The 12,631-nt window shown below is 33.7% G+C and overlaps 2 protein-coding genes across 2 annotated transcripts; one reads left to right on the forward strand and one right to left on the reverse strand.

The window, feature by feature from the left end:
* Positions 1–6,312: 6,312 nt before the first annotated feature.
* LOC124435041 (neuronal acetylcholine receptor subunit alpha-7-like) lies at positions 6,313–9,604 on the reverse strand. The gene is made up of 6 exons (XM_046984990.1): positions 9,380–9,604; positions 8,686–8,843; positions 8,532–8,576; positions 8,327–8,436; positions 7,559–7,968; positions 6,313–7,284 (listed from the first exon to the last, which is right to left on the reverse strand). Exons 1-6 carry the CDS (start codon positions 9,423–9,425, stop codon positions 6,542–6,544), a joined length of 1,512 nt encoding a protein of 503 aa, XP_046840946.1. The 5' UTR covers positions 9,426–9,604; the 3' UTR covers positions 6,313–6,541.
* A 378-nt stretch (positions 9,605–9,982) lies between these two features.
* LOC124435296 (transport and Golgi organization protein 2 homolog) lies at positions 9,983–12,354 on the forward strand (the record flags this gene model as incomplete). Its single annotated transcript, XM_046985232.1, has 4 exons — positions 9,983–10,058; positions 10,953–11,421; positions 11,567–11,683; positions 11,981–12,354. Coding segments are annotated over 4 exons (795 nt in total), but the record flags the coding sequence as incomplete, so codon positions are not given.
* Positions 12,355–12,631: the final 277 nt, after the last annotated feature.

The following is a 12,631-nucleotide window of genomic DNA, read 5'->3' on the forward strand; positions in this document are numbered from 1 at the left end:
GATATTTATATATGAGAGTAAGGATGATACATAAGAAATTAATGTACTTGATCTCCTTATACTTATGTCATAGTAAGAATGGTACATAGAAGTCTATGTACTTCATCTCTATGGTAATTTTAACCTCCTGTTAACCAAGTGTAAGGTTAAAGATTATTACATGCCATAAGTCATACTTGAAAAAAAAACAAGACTTGTCTTTTATTTTTCATTAGAAGATTTCCATCTTGGAAGTATACTAACCACGATAAAGCTCACTTCGACAACTCGTGTGCGTGCATAGTTTCATTTTTTGGGGGCATTTTACGAAACTTTTGCTGTTTGGTTTAGAAAACAACTGGTTCATTACAAAAATATTTTTATGCCAGCGAACACGCAATTTTACTGTATGTGTTGAAGCTTGGAATATAACATAATGTTTTAATGACTTATGTAAGAAATTCGACGTACATATGATTTGTCTTCAACTTTTCAGTGGTTTTTTCCTTACCTGCTTCTAACGTTCTTATATATTTTCCTGTGGAGAAGGGACTGTATCCAACGATCCCTGCTGATCTGATTTTTATTTCATACATTATGTATGGTATTAGATTCGTGAAAACGTAACGCGTCACATTCCAATTCGTCTCGTTACATCCTCTTGAAGAAAAATTACTGTTGTAACATACTTCATGTTTTGTTAGTGCTCCTCTGTATTTATCAGTCGGCGGATTGTCCCATTCAATAATTATTGTGCTGGGAGTCGAATGAAGCTTTGTTATATTTGCTGGATGAATGGAAACTGTTAAAAAAAGAGAAAATTTTATAAAAACAAAACGTTTTAATGACTTTACAATCAAGTAAAACGATCTTTTAAGGATATCGAGGTGTATATAAATTTTTTATCAGCGAAAGACTTTTAGTCAAAACCAGCTTTGTGTTAGCGTATACACGAATCAAACGTTGCATTTCAGTTCTTGAAACAATTTAGGATTCTTAAGGTGATGATGTTTATACAACAATTTTTATTGCATGTGCATCCTATTTTACAAACCTTTGAGTAAAGTAATTTCTACATCGAGTACAGCTGGTCCAAGTGACATCGTTGACACTTTCTTCGTTTCCCATGGAGCTCGTCCTAATCCCTTAAAACATATCATCGCAACTGACTGTTTCTCATCTAGGGTGCTGGGTGCATGAGGGCAAATTGTTTTCAATGAGGTAGCCGCGTTAGTATCGTAAAATACGTGAGCGCGATGATAAACGACCATCAAGATGATGACTTTATTTGGCAATGACTTCACAAAATCTCCCATTTTGGATCCACCATTGAAATCTTCAAAAGTATTGAATGAAGCGCGTTGTTTCACATTTCCTGTGGTAAATAAAGTTGTAGTCAAATCATGCTTTTGATGATGAGAAGCATACTGCAAGGTTTTTAATGCGAGATTTAGTATGTGTGATTTTTCCGGTTGAAAATCAAACCTAACCTGTAATTGCATCCAATACAAGGAAATTCAGGCCTTTTTTGGGAAACTTGTGTTCAACACCTTCAGTTGTAATGGTAGAATATGATTTGTTATATACGCGATACATGACGTCTTCTTTGATTCTGGATATCTGTTTTATTTTTATTGATACTGATGATCTATCGTGAGGATTACTCGATGCTGAAAAAAATTGTGTTGTTATAACTGTTATGTTGACGATTTAGTTTTTGTAAAACTTTTTTATGTGTTCCAGTCGGCGTCTTCATTAAAAGTGATCGGATTTTAAAATTTGAGTCCTTATGGGCTCCATTCAAGTGTCTTTGCGTGATGTGCTATTAAAACTGAGTTCCTATCTTTAAGTTGTAGAAAAACTTGGTAAATTATCGCCATAACCTATTTTACCTGCTTCTAAAGTCGCCGTTGAAAGATTGTAGACATCACCCGATTTCTTCCAAGATTGAGCTCTTATGTCAATAGAGTAGTTGGTCATTTCTGTCAATCTGGTAAAAGTGTGTTGAAGTGCTCGTTGAACACTTACGCAGGTTGGTGACGTAGTGACTTTGCTTTGTTTTATGCATAGCGTGTAATCAAAAGGATATTCGTTATCTATGAAAGAATCATCTGGTCTTGACCAAGTTAGTTTAATTGAAGTATCATTTCTATATACCACTTGAACATCACTTGGAGTACCGCTAGGTGCTAAAATAATTGTACGTAAACTGTCACATTTTCTATGTGGAATTAGGAGCGAACAAAACAAGTAAATTTTATCAATTTCAGATAAAGACGTCAATGATAAAGAAATAAAAGGATTTACAAAACTTTATAGAGGAACTTATACTGATTATTGAAAGTTGAGTTCAATTATTGCCGAATCCTTGTTTGAAAACAGGATAAAGTTTATGGGTGCCCAAACATATAACATTCACAAACCTTTTCTTAATATAATTATTCTTTGTAGAACAGCAACTTTGTTGTGTTTTACGAGAAGAGAATCTCGCCAGTGAGGTGGTGGATAATGTGTACCTTTATAACCCAATATCACCCATGTGTCTCCGTATCTGTAGTCTCTTTTTATTGGTTTACCCACCATGTTTGCCCAAGGTCGTAAGTTACTCATCCAATGCCAGGTCATTGTGTTAAACAAAACCATACAAAAAATACTGCCTTCCTTAAGTTCGTTTTCGAAAAAACGGCGCAACGCTTGCGATGAACGGCCGTCCCTGATTCTATGAAATTTCACGTTCACTCCAGTGTTTTTGTAAATAACATCATTGCCTGTAACAGTAGAATCGATTCACTGTAGTAATGCGTTCAACTATAGCTTTTTTTGTGGTGAACTTGTGTTGAAATCATTTTACCACTGTACTTACCTGTATTTATGTCAAAGTATCTGAAATGCATTCCTGGATCTCGAGGAAAATTAATAAGTCTTTGGTTGGCAATTATATGTGATGCTATCCATGGTTTTTTGTGTGCGTGATTTCCGTTATATGAAACCAATTTAATGTTCAGCACTAACGAAGCTATGAAAGTTAGAAAAGAAATCAGTGAAAGTGGTTTGCAGTAAGCTGAAGTAAAGCAACAATACACAATGAGCAATTTGAGAGTCTAGAATGGAAAGCTTACAAAAATAATTCAATTATAGATTTAGTTATACAATTAACTTTTGTCTACATTAAACTTCTGTCTTCTTTGTCTACATAAATGCGCGAAAAAATAGGGAATTGATCCAAATAGTTTTGCTGTTGAAAGGTTCGAAACCTGAAAAATGTGTATACTGGCAAGTATGAGTTGTTTTACGGAATATATCAATGTCATTATTGGTTATTTTGAGGTCTAGAAAGTGGACATGTGAGTCAGAAAAGTCATCAAAAGTAAATTTATTAAAGAAAAGTCATTAAAAGTATATTTTGTTTTACTTAAAATTGTCTGCTTGTCCTGGTTACTGACAAAAATGAAAACGGCGATTTCTTCACCCTTTGTACGTTATCAAAAATTTTTAGTAAATTTACATTTACACTCTAAATTTTCAAACTACTATAAAACTACTATCTTTATCATCTTATCCGCGAGTTAGCGTCATCGGCCATTGATCTTGTTCCGATGTAAAAAGAATGTTCTGTACGTTCAATCTTCATGCTCAATCTACGAAAACTTTTGTCTTCAAAAAATCAGAAAACTGTTTGACTTATAATAATGGCTTTCCCTCTTACTTCTTTGATGATCTTGTTTGGATGTTTTCTCAAAAATCTTTCTTAACATAAGCCATCTCTGTCCGCTTTGTACTAAAGATACTTGTTTATTTATACATATAATTCAATTTTCATGTTTTTCCCGTTATCAGAAAGAAAATCACTAGCTAAATTCCACGATTTAAAAACTCTGTCATTCTTTCGTTTGAATTGCACACATCTCTGAAGATTAACTTCCATTTTAGTGTTAGTGATGCAACAAATCTCAGGAGATCGTAAATCTTGTTTAATCTGTTCATGACGTCTCTCTTCGTGGCTGGCAAGTCATGGAAATATTGCCTTCAACATATCTATTTTCTTAATCTATTTCAGCTCAAGTAACTTTGATTCGTATGACCCAACTGTAAGCAGTGTCTGTCACTAGGGAAGATGGCGACGTTTCCCACTGTTCTGACACTAGATTTATATTGAGATTGAGTTGCCCGATGGCTTCATAAAGCACAGTTAGAGCAAAGTCTTTTCTTCTTCAGAGTTTTTTCTCTTTTAGACAGAAGTAATGATTTTGAATCTTTAGTCTTGTGGTCAGTATTATTGCAGTAAACGCATTCCTTCCTTGATGAACCTTCGTTGAATCGCCAAATTTTTTTTTCTCTGTTTCATCAAATTTGAATCGCTGTTTTTGATGGAGACCGGCCTTTTTTAACTTATAGGCCATAAACGCACTATTTTCTCCAGCTTTTTCTGGTTTCAATGATTCCTATTTACTATCCTACCGCATTATGTCACTTTAGACCACGTAATTTCACTTTATTGCGAGTCATTTCATACACACCGAATCAAAAAGTGTATTTACTAAACAAATTACAGAGGATTGTTCGTTCATTTTACAAAACTTAAATTCCCATTTCAATTTATAAAAGCTTATTACGTACGCTCACTCAACTATACCCTTTTCTTCAGTTGCACATAAATATACTGTGCCTTCAAATTTATTTGGGATGTTATTTGTCAGGCTTCCATGCGGTGATTGATATCCCAACGTTGTGTGGATCTTGAGTGATCATCAATCAAAGTTATTCTTAAAATAGTTTCTGTAATGTTTTTATATATGGCGAAACACATTTACTGGCTTTCCGCTTCATTATTAATCACTTGAGTCATTGCGTGATTTTGCTTGCAACAAAAGAGCATATGTCCTTAAATTATGTGTCTAATCTCACCTTTTTTACCATAAACTTCTACTTCACATAGATTAAGGCTTCCGAGCATTGTCATCTTCCATATTGAGACAAAACGACCTTTAACCGGTTCTATACAGAAGACCTCCATAGTCTTCCCAGGCGGAATTTCAGATGGGCTCGTGTACTTACATATTGGATTGCCCACCCCTCCCCCAATGATTTTATCACCAACCTAAAAATGAAAGACAAATTTATATGACGTTTTCTTTTCGTTTTTTTTACGATTCTGTTTGTACCTTAATTTCAAATTTATTCAAACTCGTGCCATATTTTCGGTTACTCAAGACAACAGACGTGACAATAACGTCATCTTGAAGATCGACCATCCACCAAGGGTTACCTTCTTCAGGTGTCATCATGCATGATCCTTCATAATGATTAAGATTACGATAACCATCTACAGCTTTCCAGCTGCGACCTCCTTGACGTGTACCAGATTGATACGTTGGTTTCCCAAGTGCGAAATTTTTCACTTTACAGAATTTCATGAAATATGTTTTTAGAAAATATAGATGAAGTGTTGCCAGTTGTAGAAATAATGATTGAATAAACGTTCTCTGGTTGTGCACATTTAATTGGTCTTATAATTCGATCATTACGCATAAGTTGCAGGCTATAGTTCGTTAATCGAAAGCTTGTGAGAAAAATCTATCGAATTTAACAAAACAGAAGGCGTTTATTCTATCAAATATGTTTTTTTTCCATTCAATTCTTTTATTAACTTGTCTGCGTGTATTCAGTCATAACGAAAACTCTCCTGTCTACGTTTTTCTATTTTCATGGCTTCCAAAATGGTCACTATTCTCAGTATTACAGTGGATAATGTCAACAGTAATTGTAGAAATAAGTAAAGAATACCTCGATGAGAAGATCCTGAAGTACTGTCAATATTTAATAGAAATTCGAGTATAATAAAAACATAAAATAGTTTGTGTAGCATCCTCCTCAAGAAAAATGTGCATGCTTAATTACATTTCCTAATTATGGTTGAGTTAATTTGTTGTTTTTGGTGACGTCATAAAGGATCCAATCATACGTCATCCTTGCCGTATTCTTAATTACATCGATTGTTATAATCTTAATTATATCGATTGTTATAATCTTAATTATATCGATTGTTCGCATTTGATATCATGTGAAGTTCAAGTTTGACAAAACATCTACCCTGTTATACAAGACAATATATACCGCTGTATAACTCGATTTGTGCTATCTTCTCGAGATATTAGAGAAATTTAGCAAAGACAACTTTTCATTAAAATCTCACCCACATTATATAGATCGTGTGTTAACTTTACATTCGCACAGAGAACGCCATGAAATTTAACCCAACTTGTTACCGGTCTGACGAAAAGTCACAGAATGACGTCGATCTGATAACGCCTTTAGAAATTATCTGTGTCAAAATTAGTCTGCGCACAATTTATTCTCAAATTATTTGAATTAGAAATGAGACCAGTTTTTCTTTTGCTAATGTAATGCTGTTTACAGTGATTTTCTAAGTGAAGTTTTTGTAGTTCAAACACTGCATAAAATTTGATTTACAAAGTCATTGCATGTAAGGTGCTAACTCAATCGCATCCAGTTTGTTGTTATTATTTTAATTACTAATTCTTTTTCTATACTTTGACATTCCTCATTGCTCAATCACATCCGATCTGTTCCTCCAAAAGCGAGGTGCCCTCGAAAATACTACAATCATTGTAAGAATTCCAACTATCCCAGCAGTGTACATACAGAAATTATCGATAATCCTAGACGCTAGAACCCAGTCTTCTCTCAAATCTGATTGCTCTTTGATAATTTTATTTTGTTGTTCTTCATCTTTTGTGCAATGATTGATGTCTGTATTTGCTGTTCGGGCAGCAAAATTTGACTGGTTTTGAGTAGACGTGTTTTCGTCCATCTTTCTGACCTTCAACCATTCAGTTGATAAATCTTTTGAATCAGTTTGTTGAGTTTTGATTTGCAACCTTGAATGACGTAACTCCTCATCAGATTTTGTTTCATCATGGTTTGAAACATTGTGTGAATCTTTTTCACATTGTTTTGACACTCGTCTGCTTTGAATTCCACTAGTCTTTTTTTCTTTGTTAGTGCTTGGTGTTACTCGTGTGACTTTTCCTAGACAGTTTATGATAATCTTTTTCATAATGTCCGGCATTTTTGAGGGTGAATGATAGTGGAAGTTTAGCGTGAGGGACGTCATTACAAGCGTAAAACCAATTTCTACGGTCATGATTGAGAAATATTGTGATATAATAGGGAAATCTTGTAATGGAATAATTTTCATCGTGAGTTGTTGAAAGAATGTCATTGCAAGTAAAATCAACATGCAAAGACTTATTCGTTCGCCTGATGCAGGTGGCAGAAAAAAACCTAAATAACAAAAAAAAGACTGTAAACAATACGAGTCGGCTATGGTAAATTTTTCTTTCACTCTATCTGTCTCCTTTAAAAAGCTACGTAAAAATAAGATTGTCAACTCATGCTTGTACTTTGAAACGTACGTTGAAACATTCTCATTTCGTTGTTTTGAAGTGCATACAAATGCACATATTTCGCTCGGGATTGTGGATCCGGGATATTTTTTGCTTATAAAATAACACAAAATTTTTGCTTGTTTCTTTAGTTTAAAAAACAGGATGATTACCTAAAATTGTCAGGCAGGCTATAAGAAAGCATGGAATAAGCATTTCGGTGATGAAATACAAAGAACCTCGTTCCATGCTCAATGAAATTTCCACGACAGAATAACTGTTTTCTCTTTTTTCGTCCCAAAACTCTCGTGCCTTTATGCTGCTTTCGTATATAGTCCATTCCTCGTTTTTATACGATGGGGTAATGTGTCTCTTACGTGGCTGAGTAATGATAATTTCATGTTTTGTATAGGTCATCGATCCTAACATCAGGAAACATTTTTGAAGATCCAAAGGAAAATACGACACGTCAATGGAACACATAACATGAATAAAGAGTGGATATGACCAGCGGCAAGTGCCATTAGAATACACAATAACTTTAGTGCTAATTCCTGTTTTCTTGTGGTCTTTGTTTTCAACTCTGTTGAAAAAAATTTCTTTTTAACAAATAAACGAATACGTATGAATGAAAAGACGACAAGTTAAATAGCAGTAGCGTACAAAAAAGTAATTTTTGAGTTGGCACAACCCGGCTTCCTAAGTGATAAAGGGCAACAGTTATACATAGTAAATATTATGAAAAAGCCCCAACTTTACAACTTTAATATAAATATACATGGCAAACTGTATCAATCAATGTAATATCACAATATAATACAGCAAGTATTGCACTTAAAAATGCCATAGAGTCGCCCCCCCCTGTTTTGTATTCATTGACATATGAAGGGGAGGTCTGAATGTGTTGTACAATTGTTTAAATGATAGTAGCGATTACATACTCATTATAAAGTTGTAGATCAGGAACCCATATTTTACTCGGTGAAATGTTGATAGATGTAAATCCAGAATATTGAGAAGAATTCCAGCGAAGATACTCGTCTTGCCATTCCTAGAGCAAACATGTACATAAAATATCCAGATTACATAAAGTGTTGAAAGAGGATTCACGTTTTTCCCTGATAAAACAACTTGTATTCAGTTTACCTGATACACTGTTGACAGAACACTCATTCTTTGCAATTTTGCATTCTAAATTACCATTTACAACGAAAAAAGATTGTAAGACCTCAGCACATTCAGGTTCACAAATTAATTAAAGCCCATCAACTGAAAGGTATTTGGAAAATATTGTGCTTACAACATCTAGGATTTTCACCAGTTGAAGATTGAACGTTATTGGAAGCGCGCATTCTTGGTCGTGTACTGGTCTCCAGTTCTTTCGATAGTTTTTTAGTAGATCTTCGAAAAGTCTTTCTTGAACTGCTAAATATCTTCCTTCTATCATATAGTACAGGTCTAAAACATAAAGAAATCAAATCAAGTACGTCATTGGTCACCTTGCGTTGAGAAAATATAGTAATATAAAAGCCATTACATCAACATTTTACAAAGAAAACTTTTTATATAAGGGAAATTCAATGAATATTGTTTGCTTACGGTACTGCAAATTGTAGCGTTTTGGCCTCATGCAGTAGAGATAAAAACCCAATATACGAGCATCTGTCAATTTAAACAACAAATTTTCTACCGGAATGACGAAAAGTTTTCATTGTTTTTATATAAGGATAGGTTTGACGTTAATGTTGATGAATTTTTATTTGATTAATTGAACAAGAATTTGGACAAGAATTTTGATGAATTTTTCTCAATTTTTGCCAGTGTTTTTAATTTATGTATATCTTGATGAGACGTTTATCGTTGATCATATTCAAAGAACATTTAACCACTTCAGAATATTTGATTTACGAAACAACACAGTCTAAAAATCAAAATTTTCTTAAGATTTTATCATCAATGTGTGAAGGTAATCACAACATGGAAAGCAAACTTACCTCCTAAAATGGCTACAACATAGAAATATAAAATGTTGAATTTCATAGTCGCTGTACAAAGCTAAAGTAGCTGTCTCTTAGTTTATTCTTTTATTCAGCAGATTCAGTTCTGATTTCAAACTATTTATGTGATTTTGTTTTGTTAGTTTTCTCATCACCGTCCGAAAGATTTTAGGAAGTGTCACGTCTTTGAAACATCTGTCGTCCATAACATAACTTGTATTGTTTTGGCAGCTAGCTCGATCTTTTAATTTAATTTATAAGTAGTTTCTCCAGAAATAACTAATTAACTCATGAATATTACAGCAAAAATTCAAAATTTGACAATATATAGATATATGTATACTGATTGTTATATAAAGAAGGCCAGCGGCAAAGCACATTGCATGAATTCGTAATTCCTGTTGACGTCTTGCATATAGAATCAAGTCTTAATGAAATCTTTCAATAGCGTTTGTAGGTTTGAATAATTACATTTGCTGTTCCAATTGAATAGCTCTAAAATGAAAAATTTATTGCAGTACGATATTTTTTACTCATGGAAACCGACAAACACATGTTCCAAAGTATAAAAGAGAAGGAAGGAATATTTATTGTCGTTAAAGACTTCTTCATAGTAAGAGACATAACAGATGTTTCATTCAACTTGAAGCGAGTAACAAGCGAGGAAACAAAATAAGTAAGTTGGCCCTATTATTTTCGTTTTGAAAAGAAAAAACAAAAATATTCTTCTACAATGTAGTTTTTTTTGTAGAGGGAAGTTAATTGACGTGGGACAATATTTGTTTTGCAATTAAAGGCTTTATAGTTTGCTGTTTCATTTAGTTGTATGGCCTGTGGCGAAGCTATAGGAGACACCGACATAAGGTCTTCCAAGGGATATATAGAAATGCCTTAGGATATATATATATACGAAAACTGTTACGACCAAGGGATATATAGAAATGCCTTAGGATATATATATGCACGAAAACTGTTACGAAGCAGCGAAAGAATATAAAATACATTCAAAATATACTCAATCGTAAGCCGATGTCGGTAACCTTACAACAGAACAGAGAAATTAACTAGTATAATTACAGCAACAAAATAGCTACTAAATTACCAGGAAGAAAGAAACCATTAACGAAGGAGAGGAGAAACAGAGCAGCCTTAATATTTATTACATTCTAGAAGGGATGAGTTTTTCAGATTTGAGGCATGAAGCAATTAAAGTAAAGTGGTCATGACATTCTTTCAAGGATTTCTTTTGTTAATATTTCCTGTTTGAAATTTATTTTCTATACATGAACGTGTCTCTTGTTAAAATCTTTAGCTTGTATTTTTTATGAAACTTTGGTGAAACCAAGCCTATGTCGATGACATTTTCTACATATTCAATATAATAATAATGCTGAATTGTCTTCGTAAAAACATCAAAGTTACGTTCACAAAATAAATCAACAAAATTAGCTTAATCGATGCACTCATGAACAAATCTCTCGCCACATTTTAGGCATCGACGTATCAAGTTTTCATCACAGTTTTCATCATATTTGTCAATTTTGTGCTAACGAGCATTGTATATGTGTAGGTTTAGACATGTTGCCAGGAAAGAAAGGGGGAACATGGCTCGGTATGTCTAAAAATGAGAAAATTGGAGTCCTCACATTCTATCGAGAAAGCTTGAAATTGAAAAGAGAACGCGAGAGAGGACGAGGCCATTTAGTTGCAGATTTTCTCAAATCCAGCCAACAAACAACACCTTTAGTGTTTTTGGAAAATGTTAGAAAAACCAGCTGTGAATACGGTGGCTTTAATTTAATATTAGGTCACGTACCTGTTGGCTCATCCGATATGGATTTTGCTTATTATTGTAACAGGGAACACAAACCGTTATTTGATTTAAAAGCAGGAACGTACGGGTTAAGTAATCGATATTTAAACTACGGCTGGGAAAAAGTTGTTATTGGAAAACAATCCTTTAACGAGATTGTTCAACGCCAATGCACAAATGATGAAAAGATTACCCAATTACTAACTTTTTTATCTGATGAAACACGGTCAGTACAACTTTTTTTTCTCTAACATTCTTCGGCGCTTGTTTGGAGCGTTTAACAAATTGAAATTGCTTTGGTAAAACTTTTCTACATTGTTTTACTATACATTATTTTACTACAACGCAGTTCGATGTGTTTCTTTTCAAAGGTATGAGCTTAATGATACGTTTCGTAATCCAAAAGATGGTGATACACCTGACGAGTTTCTTAAAGGTTCCTCGACAGGAATATCAGTAAATATGCCCAAATATAAGTTTGGAACAAGGTTGGTAGATTTCCATTGATCGGGGTGTTTTTGAAAGTTGATTTTTTTAGAAATATGTACGCCTCACTTCTCGTAATTCAATCAGTTCGTTCAAATTCAGTTAGCAAACCAAGTTTTTTTTTTACCTCTATTTAATCGTTGTGAGAGTGTGGCTTATCACATCCAATATTTAAAAATTTCAACGCTTCAGCAATCAGCAATGAGAAAATTGTTTGCCACATTACTGGAACGGGTTGTACACAAATTTTAGATTGATAATTTATGCCTAACAATTATATCAAACTTTGTTATTTTCAGAACAAATTCGGTGATTATTGTAGACAGCAACGATAAAGTCTCATTTGTTGAGCGAACAATGGTTGAACCTATAAACGCCGAGAATCCCGTTTGGAAGAGCACCAAGTTTCAGTTTGAACTCAAAGATGATTAATTTTTTTCATAATCTTTGATGAAACAAGTTTTCGCTCATAAAAACATATCAATTTTTCGATATCAATTATTATGTAAAAATAGTCTTAAAAATCCCTAACTTATTTAAAGGAATGTTCATCACTGTGCTATTCAGGTGTATATAAGCTAATGTTGAAGGGAATAGAAATAGATGCACGAAATTTTGCTGTCGATAGTATTTATAGATCAGAACGTAAAGATTACATTGTTTCTTTGAAGTATTTGCGAGTTGTATAGTAGTTGTATTGATCTTTTTGATGCTTTCGTTTCCACTCAATGTTTCTAGGTAACTTCATTTTTATGTTATGTCATGGAAGCAACTACCCTCAGTGTCCGTATCTGTGTTGAAAAGAAGCAGTAATCCAGTAAATCGACAGTAAACATTTAAAGAAAACCGAAAATTGGATTACTTCTCTATATGAAACTGTAATAAATGGGGAGAGGAAGCCAACTTTTATTAACTTGCTGGTTGGTATTGCCCCGCGCCCCCCTCTGACT

The sequence above is a fragment of the Xenia sp. Carnegie-2017 genome, unplaced genomic scaffold (assembly GCF_021976095.1).
Source record: "Xenia sp. Carnegie-2017 unplaced genomic scaffold, XeniaSp_v1 HiC_scaffold_14, whole genome shotgun sequence".
NCBI lineage: Eukaryota > Metazoa > Cnidaria > Anthozoa > Malacalcyonacea > Xeniidae > Xenia > Xenia sp. Carnegie-2017.